Below are 14,134 nucleotides of genomic sequence, written 5' to 3'. Positions count from 1 at the left end.
TCAGTGGCACAGGTAGGACAATTAGCGGCAGAGGCCAGGCCAAGGGTTCGTGGCTGGGAACTGCCTGGTCACACAGGGATAGGGAGGCTTGGTCTCCCGGGGCTCCAGGGGGAAGGGGGAAGAGTTACCTCTGAGAAGTGGGTACATTATAGAAAGCCACAGTTGGAAGGGGTCTAGAAGCTGGCTACTCCAACAGCCACCTGATCAAGCCAGGCAGATGGGCCTCCTTGTACCTTCAGACCCTAGCTTTGTGACCCTGGGCAAGTCACATAACTTGTTTGCCTCAGTTTCCTCATCAGTAAAATGGATAATAATAATATCTCCCAGGGTTGTTGTGAGGATGATACTTGCGCTTAGCACAATGCCTGGCACTGTATAAACACTAGCTATTATTCTTACTATTATCATCGTTATTACTTTAGTCCTTCCTACAACAAAGCAGTTAGACTCAACAGTCTCTCCTTACTGCTAGTGAATCTGATTCTGGAGGAGCATTTGCGTGTGAGGCAACTGTGTTGAGCCTGCGGAAAGCGGCCCTGTCTCCTGAACCCTTTCCCGTCCCCCGAACCCTTTCCCGTCCTCTGGACCATTTCCCGTCCTCCGAACCCTTTCCCGTCCCCCAAACCCTTTCCTGTCCCCCAAACCCTTTCCCATGCTTAAGAGCTCAGTAGATACCTAAGGAGAAAGGCAAGAAAGCCTCATTTTTCTTGAATCGGCCATCAGCATCCAGGAAACGGCTGGGGTCGAATTCCTTTGGCCTCTCAAAGAACTCTGGGTCATGGAGAACGGACCCCAAGAGCGGGAAGACTTCAATGCCCTAGGAGATCGGGAAGGGTGTCACGGCTCCTCAGAACCTTTCCTCCCCTGGAGCCCCACAAATACTGATCCAAAGCGCTGTGCTCGCTCTTCCTTGGGCTGCCATTTGGGGATGGGGCTGGCAGAGGCTCTGCGGGGCCTAGAGCTGAATTTTAGGGTCTCCATCAGGGTCTGGAGAGGGCAGCTCTGGTTGGGGGTAGGGTGGGGATGGGAATCAGAGCTCCTGGAGGGAGATCAAGAGCGGGAAGGACAAGTGCCTGAACGTATGTATCTGAGCCTGGATGGGTGGGGAAGCCCGTCTCTGCTGAAGTGGGCATCTGGATATGTCTGCCTGCTCTGCTCCCTCCTAACTGGGCAGGGCCTTCCCCCATTCCCTCTAACCTTCCCCTTCACTATCTTCCTCCCCCACTCTTCATATTTACCTGGGGCAGTTTATAGCCCCGGAAGGTGGTGGGTTTTGTGAGGGCGCGGGGCACCCCCATAGGGATAAGGGCCAGGAACCTCTGAACCTCATGCAGGAAGGCATCAGTATAGGGAAGACGCCCGCGGTCCCCCAGACTGGGAGGCCTGTCACGGCCCAGCTCTCTGCTCAGCTCCTCCTGGATTCGATCTGTGGGAGAGAAGGGGGACAAGAGGAGAAAGCTGTACCCAAGCCAGAGACCAAGTTCATAGGACATGGCTCCCTTCTTCACTTCTTATCAAACTCCAGGGGCCTGCTCTCCCGTTCCACAAAAGGGCATTTAGAACCCAAAAGGCATCAAATGTCAGTTCTACAAAAAGTGAGGCTGAGTGGTGTAAAGGGACTCGGACCAAGTCTCCTAACTCCCAGATGGGTCCCTTCTACTCAAACCCATTGCTGACTCTCCTCAGCCCCAGGGAGCATCTTTGCCCATATTCAGCCCTGTATCTTTCTATCTGTTGACGTTCTGGGCTCCATGTCTTTTGTTAGAAGAATAATGTCCCTGGAGAGAGGGGTATAATATCTTAAAGTTTATTCCCTTTTACTCCGAGGAACAGTTCTCACTATCATCTATGCATTTATCTATCTATCTATCTATCTATCTATCTATCTATCTATCTATCTATCTATCCTGTCTGCCTCTTTTCATCCATCCATCCATCTATCTATCCATCTATCTATCTATCTATCTATCTATCTATCTATCTATCTATCTATCCTGTCTGCCTCTTTATCATCCATCCATCTATCCATCTATCCATCTATCTATCTATTTATCTATCTATCCTGTCTGCCTCTTTATCATCCATCCATCCATCCATCTATCTATCTATCTATCTATCTATCTATCTATCTATCTATCTATCTATCTATCCTGTCTGCCTCTTTATCATCCATCCATCTATCCATCTATCCATCTATCCATCTATCTATCTATTTATCTATCTATCCTGTCTGCCTCTTTATCATCCATCCATCCATCCATCCATCCATCCATCCATCCATCCATCCATCCATCCATCCATCTATCTATCCATCTATCTATCTATCTATCTATCTATCTATCTATCTATCTATCTATCTATCTATCTATCTATCCTGTCTGCCTCTTTATCATCCATCCATCTATCCATCTATCCATCTATCTATCTATTTATCTATCTATCCTGTCTGCCTCTTTATCATCCATCCATCCATCCATCTATCTATCTATCTATCTATCTATCTATCTATCTATCTATCTATCTATCTATCCTGTCTGCCTCTTTATCATCCATCCATCTATCCATCTATCCATCTATCCATCTATCTATCTATTTATCTATCTATCCTGTCTGCCTCTTTATCATCCATCCATCCATCCATCCATCCATCCATCCATCCATCCATCCATCCATCCATCCATCCATCCATCTATCTATCTATCTATCTATCTATCTATCTATCTATCTATCTATCTATCTATCTATCTATACTGTCTGCCTCTTTACCATCCATCCATCCATCCAATCATCCAACTATCTACTTTTGCTGGCCGCTAGGTGGTGCCATAGTGTATAGAGTGCCAGGTTTGAGTCAGGAAGACTCATCTTCATGAGTTCAAATCCAGCCTTAGACCTGTCCCAGCCATGTTACTCTGGGCAAGTCACTTCAAACTGTTTGCCTCTGTTTCCTCATCTGGAAAATGAGCTGGAGAAGGAAATGGCCAGCCCTTCAGTATCTCTGCCAAGAAACTGAACAACAGTAATAACAATGAATACATTTCTGACCTCTATCCCTTACACTCACTCTTCTTAGAATCTCCATCTTCCTTCAAAGCATGACCCCCCCCTTTTCTTCATCCCCTGTGCTGTTATTCCTACTTTCTTTCTTTTAAAATTGCTTTGTAAGAATTTCTCTGTCATGTTGTATTAACCCGGTAGTTAGGAAGCTTCTTGAAGGCTGAGCTCTCCGGTTTCTGCCTTTGTGCCTCTGATGCCTTCTGTGCCTCGGTGCTTAATCGATGTAGATTTGTACTGACTTGGGCCCCTGTGGGCTCCCTCTGAGGCACCACAGACTATCGGCTCTGCTGGGCCCTCTGGCTTGCTACGGCTGCAGAGACGAGGAGTCATAGATTCCGATTTGTAAGTGATCTGAGGGATCGCTGGCCCAATTCTCTCAGTAAGGGACTTGTCCAGAATCACACAGCCAGCAAGCAGTGTGGTCAAGGCCTCTGCGCTCTATATGTGATAACAGTGCTGAAATAACTAGCACCTCAAGGATTGCAAAGCATGTTGTAAGTGATCTTATTTGGTTCTGGGAGGTAAGTGTTATTATTCCCATTTTACAGTTGAGGAGGCTGAGGCAAAGTGATTTGCCCAGCATCACACAGCTAGTAAATATCGGTGTAGAATTTGAACTCCGATTTTTCTGACTCAAGTGCTCTCTGCTATGACAACTATACGGCACATTCAGGGTTCTTGCCATCTGAGTCTGAGGCTATACCTTGGACCTCTGGGTATTTAAGCAGGAGCAGGAATGCGTATTTGAGCGTGGCACTGACTGTTACCGTCCCCGCAAAGAGCAGGTTCACAGCGGTCAGCAGAAAATCTGTGTGGCCAGAGCCTGGGGCTTTTTCTTCCTGGAGGAAACATTAGGAAACAGGACTCAGTAGGGAGACAATATTGGCCAGCCTCTAGCAAGGGCAATTCCCCAGGGGTGAGGGTCTGAGCAGGGATGGGCCCAGAGCTACTTCTACCTGCTATTGAAAGTGGAAGCTTTCCTCTACCTGCCACTGAGGTGGAAAAGGAAAAGACATTCAGAGAGAGCCTGAGGCTTGGAAGAGCCTGCCGTTCCTCTTTTGGGACCAGGCCGAAATGGTATTGGTTTAAGGAACTCTCAGCATGGACATTCCCTCCACCAGGGCTGGTCTGTCCCTCTGACTTAGAGGTAGAGTCACTTGTGGAGGGGTTAAGAAGTGACTATGTGTCAGGACTTGAACCCAGGGCTCTGAGTCCCTTCCGTCTTAGAGGTTAAGTCACTTGTGGAGGGGTTAAAAAGTGAGCATGTGTCAGGACTTGAACCCAGGGCTCTGGATCTGAGCCCAGCTCTCTATTGTCCATGATGCCCCTGCCCAACTCAAGCATGTTAGAGGTAAAGAAAGGGAAAGCCAGAGTCACTTTTGTCCTGTAACAGAGAGGGGATATTCACCCATGGAACCAGTCCTACTGGTAAAAGGGAGGGAGGGAAAGGGAGAGGGAGAGGAAGAAGTAGAAGGAGAAAGGGGGCATAGGAGAAGAAGAGAGAGTCAAGGGAGTTGGAAGGATCTCAGAGATTATTTTGTTTAGTTTTGTAGAGCAGAAAACTGAGGGTCAGAGAGGACCCTTGTCCAAGGTCACATAGCCTGTAGCTAAGCTGAATTTGAACTCAGGCTTTCTCATTTTAGATCTGCCTCTATTTAGAGAGCCTACATACTGTCCACACACCCACACAGGCACTGACAGGTCCTTCCTTCTATGTCCCTGTCCCTGTTCTGTACCGGGTCTCGGGTCCCAGCCATACCTGGCCCATTTTGAGCAGGAAATCATCCACAAAGTCCCTGACTGGGGCCTGAGGTTCCAGCTTCTCCTGGTGCTGCTGAATCTGGCTTGAGACAAAGGTAGCCAGGGTGTTTAGGTGGTCAATGAGCCGGCTATGGGGAGCCGAGAGGTAGCGCAGGATGTCCGACAGGTAGTAGAGGGGACCCAAGAACATCTCGCAGAGCTGAGGGAGAGAGGCTGGAGTCAGCGTTGTGGGAACCCCCTGTTTGAGAGGGGGAGACTCTCCCCAGAGCTGGGCTGTCTCTGAGACACAGAGACATGAAGAAAGTAATCCTAATGGACTTCTTGGAGGACGGAAGAATGGGGCAGCAGCTTGGGAGACAAAGGTGGGGAGAAGAACCCTCTCGACCTCTGCTCCCCCCCAATTCCAAGCTGGTCACCTGTCCCCATGGGGTGCTAATCTCCTTCAGGGTGCCTGCAGCAGCAAGGACCAGATCTCGGAACTTCGCATCTTCATAGTCAAAGCGACTTCCGAACAGGAGAACGCAGGTGATGTTGGAGACGGCCTGAGACAGAAGCAGGGAAGGGTCCAACAGAGACCCTGGAGGGACAAATACGGACGCAGCTGGTTACCAACAGAAGGCCAAGGCCCAAGGAGCTAAGGAGGGTCTCTAGGACTGGCCCGGGGATTCCCCTGGGCTCGGCTTTCCTTGTATTGGGCGTGGGCGATTTCAGGTGTCAGACAAAGGGGATGAGGTAACCCAGTAGAGCAGGAGAAGGGAGGCAGGGCCAGACATCTCTGGGGCTAGTCCCCAGAATGCAGCTGCGTTCAGCCGGGGTGGCCAGAACACGGTCCAGCAGAGGGCCAAGCCTACTGGGCCACAGGGGGACAGCCGGCATGAACTTCCCCTGACCTTGGGTATTCTGTAATGCTTCTACCAGGTATCTGGCCTCCTCTTGAATTTGTTCTTCTCCTTCTTTCTTCCCCATGCCCAGATTTCTTAGAGAGAGGGTGGTGAACTTCCGAAGGTGTTTCCATTGCTCCCCGTTGGCAAAGAAAATGCCTGGAGAAGAAGGCTGAGTTAGAGGGACTGGAAGCACCATCTCCCTTCCCCCAACCCCCCAGGGAGTTGGAAGGAAGGGCAGACACAGTCAGGCCTGTTCCTGCCAGGATGAGGCTGTTGATGGCTGTCTGCCTGGGACCCCGGCATCCCCGCCCCTCCGCTTCCCTAGGAGCACATGACCCTCCGGGGCCGACAAGTCGGGACTTAGGTTTGAGGCTCAATTACCTTCTTCCAGGATTTGCCATGTCTAGACCTGCTCTCCTCCTGCTAGAGCCCTCCTCTGATGCTTCCTTGAGACACAGGGATGTCCCATGTGTCTCAAAGACGAAAAAAGGTCTGCCTGAGCCCGGAAGGCCCAGTGATGGACCAGAGTCCCAATGGCTTCAAGCTCAGGTTCTTCCACCTGGACTAGCTAGCTAGGAGAGGCTCCCTCCCACATTGGCTGCGGCAGGAAGGTGAGAGGATGATTAAAAAATTATTTTGGCTGCAGCGATTCTCAAAGACCATCTAACAAAACTAAACAAGACAGTGGTCTATATAAAGAAGACCTGGGACTCTAAGGAAATCCCAATTCTTTAAAGGAATCAAAGAAGATAATTTGCTTTTCAAGGAAATCCCAATTCTTTAAAGGAATCGAATAAGATGATTTGTTTTTCAGGGAAATCCCAATTCTTTAAAGGAATCAAATGAGATGATTTGCTTTTCAAGGAAATCTCAATTCTTTAAAGGAATCAAATAAGATGATTTGCTTTTCAGGGAAATCCCAATTCTTCAAAGGAATCAAATAAGATGATTTGCTTTTCAGGGAAATCCCAATTCTTCAAAGGAATCAAATGAGATGATTTGCTTTTCAAGGGGTGAGGGATAGGGGAAAAAAGGAAAAGGGGTCTTTAGAATACCCACTTCTCCCTTTCTTAGCAGGTGTTGGCTTAAAAGGATAAAACTTACTTAAAGAATATATTGGTTCTAGGGTTTTTTCCCTTTAATTCTCTATTCTTGGGTGGGATTATACAAGGTTTCAAATTATGCATTGTTAAAAATAGCCAGGGTTAAAAAAAAATTCTTAACCAAGGTTTTAAAATTACCTATGTTTCTTGAGAACCCAGCTTTACCAAAAATTGCAGTTATAAAATGATGGCCTAATAAGCTCACATGATATTGAAAGGGTGAGGTTGGGCTAGGCCACGTTCCCCCAGAGTAACAGAAAGAGGAGTCCTCGTCTCTCTTTGGGCCTCAGTTTCCCCCATCTGTCAAATAAGTCCGTTATGGTCTTTGAGACTCCTCTGAGATGTGACCATTTGAGATTCTGATAGTCTATGGTTCTAATAACCCCTCCTCAGTTGCCCCAGTGAATTTCCTGAAGCACAGGTCTGAACGTATCAAGCCCTAGAGTGATGTACTCCTCCCTTGGTACTGTTTCCTCCAGGTTCACACCGAAAGGGCAATGTAGAGACTCCAGACCCTTTCACTCTTCTTGCACTTTCCTCCCTTCCACACACTGTGCGATCCAGATACACCGGCCTCCTTCTTGTTATCTGAAGATAATACTCCGTTTCCTGATGGCGTTTTCACTATCTCTCACGCCTGGAATTTTCTGCCCCCTCATCTCAAACTCTTAGCATTCCTGGCTTCCCTCAAGCCTCAGCCCAAATCTCAGCTGCAGGCCTTTTCTGGTCCAGGGCCAAGCAGCACCCTCCTCCCTGATCAAGCATCTTCCCCTCTGGGATTAGATTCCACGTACTCTTTGTATCTCTTGTACATGAATAACTATTTACATATTATCTCTCCCATTAGACTGAGCTCCTTGAGGGCAAGAATCCTTCTTGACACATGAAGTCCTTAGTGTGATCCCTGGCACTTATTCATCCCTTGAAAAACCTGACCAACAAACTCACTTGAGGGTTAAGGTTCTAAGAGTCCAGTGTTCTATTGTAGGATCCCAGTATTCCAAGCAATTCCCATGCTTCAGAACTGAAAGAGATGCCTTTCCTATCACAGTGGAGAGTTTCCTGTCACAAATGAAATGATTTGCCTCAAGAACAGAGCCAGGATTCGAACTAGGAGTTATTCTGCTCTCCCATTTTCCCTCTCTTCCTAAGAGTCCCAAGAGTGGACATTTCTGCCCATGGCACATTTGGCTTGAGGACCCTCAGTTTCTAAGCCCCCTGAAGCCCATACCATGCTGATTGAAGGTCTTCTCCAAGGTGGCCACTTTCCCTCGCCCGGAGAACGCCTCGGCCTGGTCCACCAGGGCCTCCTTGACAGCCTCATAGCCACTTAGGATTACTACAGGCCGGGAGCCCAGGTAAACAGTGAACACGGGGCCATACTCAGCACTGAGCTGCAAGGAGAAAGAGAGTTACTGCAGGCTGAAGCTGTCCGCATTTGCAGGGCTGTGCTCCTAGGGTCTCTGTACTCGTCCCTCCTCGGTATCTGGTTATCCCCCTTCCCAGGTCTTGGTGACACTTTCCCTTCTTTCCACTGTTCTTCTTCCCCTTCCCACAAATCCAACTCCTTGGCCCACTCACCCTAAAATCCTCCCCCTCCCACCTCACATGGTCCAACTGGCTCTACCTCCCCTTACTCATCCAACTCCGTGATCGTTCCCCTCCCCCCTTTAACTTCTCCCTCCCCCTTTTAACTTCTCCCTCCCCCCTTTAATTTTAAGATGCTCACATGGGAAGTCTAAAGCTGACAAGGACTTTGAGTGAAGAGTGAGCCACCCTTTCATGGTTGAGAGAGCAGTGACTCCAAAGATACAGACAGTAAACAACAAAGTCAAGCTGGGAATTCAGATATGTCTCCTCGCCTCTCCTCCCCTTCTCCCCAAACTGGCCACACTCCCCAAATTTCAGTGGACTTCCATTCCCAGATATGTTTCTCCCCTTCCCTCCCCTCCACCCCCCAATCGCTTTACTGCTTTAGGGTCTCCTGCTCTCTCCATTTAGGGACGCACGATTTTAGATTTAGCACTGCAAATAGCCCTGGAGGGCACCTGGTCCAACACTCTCGTTTTACAGATAGGGAAACTGAGTCTGGAGATGCCAAGTAATTTATTTGTGGTCACACAGGTGGAAAATGGCGGGGGTGGGATTTGAACCCGGTTCCTTTGATCCTAGAGCAGGGGGGGAGGAATATCTTCACCTTTTTAATATTAGTTTGGTGAAGCCTAAGGACCCCTTCTCAAAATCACCTTTTTCAAATAATTGAAGGAGATGCGAAACTTCAGTTGGAGGGATTTGAAAAGAGAGATGGCATTTCCCCCCATTTAAGTAGAGGGGTCCCCTAAAATCTACCCACCGATGGAGCCTAGGTTAGGAACCCCTGCTCTGGAGTCGGTTTACTTTCCTGCCTTTTGGGGCTCCGGTGCTGGGGAGGTTCTCTTGGGGTTCCTCTCACTCCCCCTAATTCTCCCGGAGCCCCCCTCCCTCCCTCCCCCTGCCCCAAGCCGGGTCACTCTCAGAGGTGGCGCAGCCTTCCTTCCCCGGGGTACGCGGGTCCCCTTCCCCTCGGTGCCTCCCCCCTCCCCCTTCCCAGGTATCTCCGGCCCCAGCACCTGGAGCAGCCCGGGGTACAGCGCCCCCGGCCACAGCTGGCCCAGATTCCCCAGCAGCGGCAGCGGCAGCGGCCCCGGGGGCAGGCGAGAGGAGCGGCGGCCCCGGAGCCCCAGGAGCAGGACGACCAGCAGGAGGAAGAGGAGGAGGAGGGACACGACCCCCACGGCCAGCGCCATCCCGAGCCCGGAGCTGGGGAGGGCGGGGAGCGGGGCAGAGACGCTTATAAAGACGTCCCCCGCCGGGGCCCCGCCTGCCCGCCGCCTCTGGAGGCCACCGGGATTAGGCCCCTCCCCGAACCCGGGTGAGCGCGGGTGAAATGGGGCGGAGGGCTCCCGGAGTGGCGGGGGAGGCTGGGCGCGCGGGCGGGGGCAGGCGGAGGCTCTGGAGCCCGGCACGGGCCGGTGCGCCCGGGGCCGCCCCGCAGCCCCCGACCGATGGCCGGCCACCTGATTTCTGGTCCCCCTGACCCCTACTTAGTCCGCTGCCCGCCAGCAAGAGCGCCGGGTTCCGTGCCCCCCGGGGCGCAGCCACGGTCTGCCGCAGCTCCGCCCCCGCCCATCCCCGGCTCCTCTCCGGGTTTCCCCCAAACCTCCGGCCGGGGCACCCAAATTCCTCCCCAGCTCTACCTGGAGCTCCGGGTGGGACTCCGGCAAGTTCCGGGCCTCAGTTTCCCCAGAAGCACCCCGCCAGGCCGCGGGTTCTGCGGTCTGTGACCCCCGGGCACCGGCGCCCCACCCAGGCCTGGCCGGACTGCGAGCCGGCGGACGCAGGGACTTTGAACACCTGCCACCTCCGCCCTCACCTGCGAGCCGCGGGGGCAAATCCCCGGCCCGGAGCGTGCTGCCGCAAGGGCGCGGGGACTGGGAGTTTTACACAACCCGTGGAAAGTGAGGGCCGGACGGGAAGGGCGGCCTGGCCCGAGGTCACCAGGGCCGTCTGCTCGGGGCTCTGGCGCCGCTGCTTACAATATGGCCCACGCCGGGGCATCGGAGAGAGGGGCTGATGAAGGCTTTCTTCTCTCCTCTCGCGTGACCCAGGCAGTTAATAATGTTTCTGTGTCTGTTACCTCAGTATGAGTGGGCTGAAGCTAAGCCATGATGGGGAGGGGGGGGGTACAGTCTGAACTCTGACACCGAGCTGCTAGATGTCAACCCATGTTTTCTTTCTCCTCTTAAGGACTGCGTATATGTGTGTGTATGAGTGGGTGTGTGTGAGGGTGTCTGTGTGTGAGTGAGGTATGTGTATGTGTTTGTATGTGTGTGTGTGTGTGTGTGTGTGTGTGTGAGGATGTCTGTGTGAGGGTATGTGTGTGAGTGTGTGTGTGTGCCTGTGTATGTATGAGTGTGTGTTTGTATGTGTGTGTGTGTGTGAGAGTGTGTTTGTGTGTGTATGAGTGGGTGTGTGTGAGGGTGTCTGTGTGTGAGTGAGGTATGTGTGTGTGTGGTGTGTGTGTTTGTATGTGTATGTGTGTTGTATGTGTGTGAGTGTGTGTGTGAGTGAGGTATATGTGTGCGTGTTTGTAGTGTGTATGAGTGTGTGTGAGTGTATGTGTGTGTTGTATGTGTGTGAGTGAGGTATATGCATGTGTGTGAGTATATGTGTGTGTTGTATGTGTGTGAGTGTGTGTGTGAGTGAGGTATATGTGTGCGTGTTTGTAGTGTGTATGAGTGTGTGAGTGTATGTGTGTGTTGTATGTGTGTGAGTGTGTGTGTGAGTGAGGTATATGTGTGTGTGTGTGTGTGTGTGTGTGTGTGTGTGTGTGTGGTCTAAAGGCATCTTCTGAACTCCCCGGAATTTCACCCCCGCCATAAAACCTGGTAGACTCCCCCAGCTGGCGAAACTCCTCCCCTCCCTCAAACTCCTCACACATAAACTACTTCTTCCTTCATCCCAAATCTTGGAAAGCAGGAAGTGAGAGAAGCTGTACAACTTCTGCGCTTGGACTCTCCTAAGAGAGCCACCTGAGCCTGAATCCCCTTGGGGACAAAAGGGCGTGCATTAGAAAAAACTCCTGCTTAAAGTGGCTCCTGAAAGTCCCTCCCAACGCTTGAGAATCTGCTTCTAGAGCCTCTGTTTCCAGGATTCTGAATAACTCAATACCTGTGTCAACAAGCAGGGCTAGCAAGCCTGGGACAACCCTAGAAAGAAGGCAGCTGCTTTATCTCTATTTTATGAAAGAGGGAATTTGCTGGAAGAGGAGGGAACGGCCTTTCCAAGGTCACTATGAGATTCAGCAGGGTTCTTATCGCTTTAAGAATTTATGACTAAGAGTCTAGGATTAGGAAAAAAGCGACTACATGAGACCAAATGGACCAGAGGAGGTCTGTCCTGGAGGGGGACACAATTCTGAGGGGATCATACTAGCTAAAGAAGAGGAAGATCTTAAAGGCGTGGAAAAAACAGCAGAGCTTATTAATATAGGGAGAAAGGGCACCTAAGTAAATGTGAAAATTAACTTGTTTTCCTCCTTTCCCAAAGGCATCAGCCCAAAGGGGTGGAAGCCCTGAGTTCTAATGCAGCCTCAGACACCAGCGAGTCACTTTGCTTTTGTCTTAGTTTCCTCTTTTGCAATATTTAACCATTTACCATGTATTTCAACATATTTAACACTTATTGGACTACCTGCCAGCTAGGGGAGAGAGTGGGGGGAAGGAGGGGAAAACTTGGAACAAAAGGTTTTGCAATTGTCAATGCTGAAAAATTACCCATGCATAGGCTTTGTAAATTAAAAAAAAAATACATACATATATATATATACACCTTCCAGGATTGTTGTGAAGATCAAATAAAATAACATGTAAAGTTTTATTCTTCAAAACTTAAAGCACTTTGGATTATTATATACATTTAAAAATGAGAATTCTCTACCTCTGTTTGGAGGACATCCCATCTGAGTGGGAAACAGACAGACTTTTGCAACTTCTATTACATACAGTTTTACTGGATAATGAAGCTGACTGGGAGATATAGAGAATTTGCCATTCTACTATGTTTAGTGTTTGTTGATTATTTAAAAAAAATTAATGATTAGAGTGAAATAGTCTCTCAATAAGGTAATTCCCATGCATTCAAGACTCCTTCAAACACGATATAGTTTTGACAATCCTCTTAATCACTACATAAAAGAGGAAGATATGTGCTTGACAAATATATCATGGGGTTGTAGAAATAGCCTTTCATGGGGTTATAGACTTAGCCTTAGACAAGCATTATTCTTATGTCTTGGCTGCAGTTATGCAAGAAAGTTCCAAAGGACTTATGATGAAAAAATGTTACCCACCTCCCGAGAACTGAGTGCAAATTGAAGTATCTCTCTCTCTCTCTCTCTCTCTCTCTCTCTCTCTCTCTCTCTCTCTCTTTTTTTTTGCCTTTGAAAATATGTTTTGCATGATTTTGTATACATAATTGATTTCCTAATGCTTCCCTTCTCAGTAGGTGGGAAGGAAGAAGAGAATTTGCAACTCAAAGTAAAAAAAAAGAAAAAAAGAAAAAGATATAAAAGAAATAATACATTTTTAAAAAGAAAAGCATTGTTATGCTTATAAATATGAAGTTGGGACTTCATTTTTCCTCCTCAGGGCAGAGTCTAAGTTGAAGAGAGAGACTGCACATGGATAGTGAAATCCTCTGTTGGTTGTCTTGGAAGAGTGTAGAGCATCCTGGAAGTAATCTGCCACCATTCAAAAGAACGTGGCCTAAACAACCACACAGGAAAAACCAATTGGATGAAGACTGTCGTACAGATGCTGACTTTCAGTTTAGGGACAACTGATTTTGCACAGGGTATCCTAGAAGTCTTAGTGAAGTTTTAATTTAACAAGTTTTTGTAATTAGGGTTAAGTGAGTTGCCCAGAGTCACACAGCCAGGAAGTGTGAATCTGAGGTCACATTTGAACTCGGGTCCTTCTGACTTCAGGGCTGGTGCTCTATTCACTACACCAACTAGCTGCCCCAATTTAATAAATCTTAATTCTAAAGATACCCAAACCTGACCATCGGACATTGCTATTGGATAATAAATTCATGAGATAATGAATTCTAGGAGGAAGAGGGAATACTGAAATGCCTTCACAAAATTACATGCATAAAAACATCCCTATGGTATGGGTTCCCTTGGGAAGTATAGGGAGAATATAGGGAGAATCATTGCCTAATCAGACAGGCTCTTTCTCAAAGCTGGAGGGGGAGGGCGGCTATATGAGGAAATCCAGGGTAGGGATGAAAGAAGCAGAAAACATTTGGGTGAGGATCAATGGACAGAGGAAGAGAAATGATATTGTCATGAGATTATACTGGAGACCACTTGGACAGAGGAAGGTAACAAAATTGAAAAAACAAACCTGGCAAAGATGTAATAATGATGTGGGTGGGTTGGGATGTAGATACAAGTATCTGAGCTCTTTGTCAAAGCAGAATAATTGATACATTCCTGTTGGAGTTGGTCCTGACAAACAATCACTTCATCCCACTTAAAATAATTCACAAATACTCTAGTCTAATGCTTTAACCAGATGAGAATAATAAGTCTACTGAATCAAACTGCCAATTTATCCCCACAGTTATACCTGCTTTAAGGATATTTTTATTCTTCAAAAGATAGAAGTGCTAGGGACTGTTAATCCATCTAATTTTTTTTTTTCTGATTGAAATTAAGCAGATATCGATCTGTTTGCATGTTGTAACAATAACAACAAAAAGCTATTCTTTGGTTATTATTAT

The 14,134-nt window shown here is 48.5% G+C and overlaps 1 protein-coding gene across 1 annotated transcript in view; it reads right to left on the bottom strand.

Annotated features, from left to right (window-relative positions):
• The window catches only part of CYP2S1 (cytochrome P450 family 2 subfamily S member 1), a 10,543-nt gene extending 930 nt beyond the window's left edge, over positions 1-9,613 (bottom strand). Inside the window, 8 exon segments of the mRNA XM_074306881.1 lie at positions 676-817; positions 1,239-1,426; positions 3,761-3,896; positions 4,817-5,017; positions 5,235-5,395; positions 5,709-5,858; positions 8,037-8,199; positions 9,415-9,613. Coding sequence (XP_074162982.1) covers positions 676-817; positions 1,239-1,426; positions 3,761-3,896; positions 4,817-5,017; positions 5,235-5,395; positions 5,709-5,858; positions 8,037-8,199; positions 9,415-9,591 — 1,318 coding nt within the window. The 5' untranslated portion in view covers positions 9,592-9,613.
• Positions 9,614-14,134: the final 4,521 nt, after the last annotated feature.

The sequence above is a fragment of the Sminthopsis crassicaudata genome, chromosome 3 (genome assembly GCF_048593235.1).
Source record: "Sminthopsis crassicaudata isolate SCR6 chromosome 3, ASM4859323v1, whole genome shotgun sequence".
Taxonomy (NCBI): Eukaryota; Metazoa; Chordata; class Mammalia; order Dasyuromorphia; family Dasyuridae; genus Sminthopsis; species Sminthopsis crassicaudata.
Note: the sequence above shows the minus strand (reverse complement) of the source record. Positions and strands in the feature narration are given on the sequence as shown.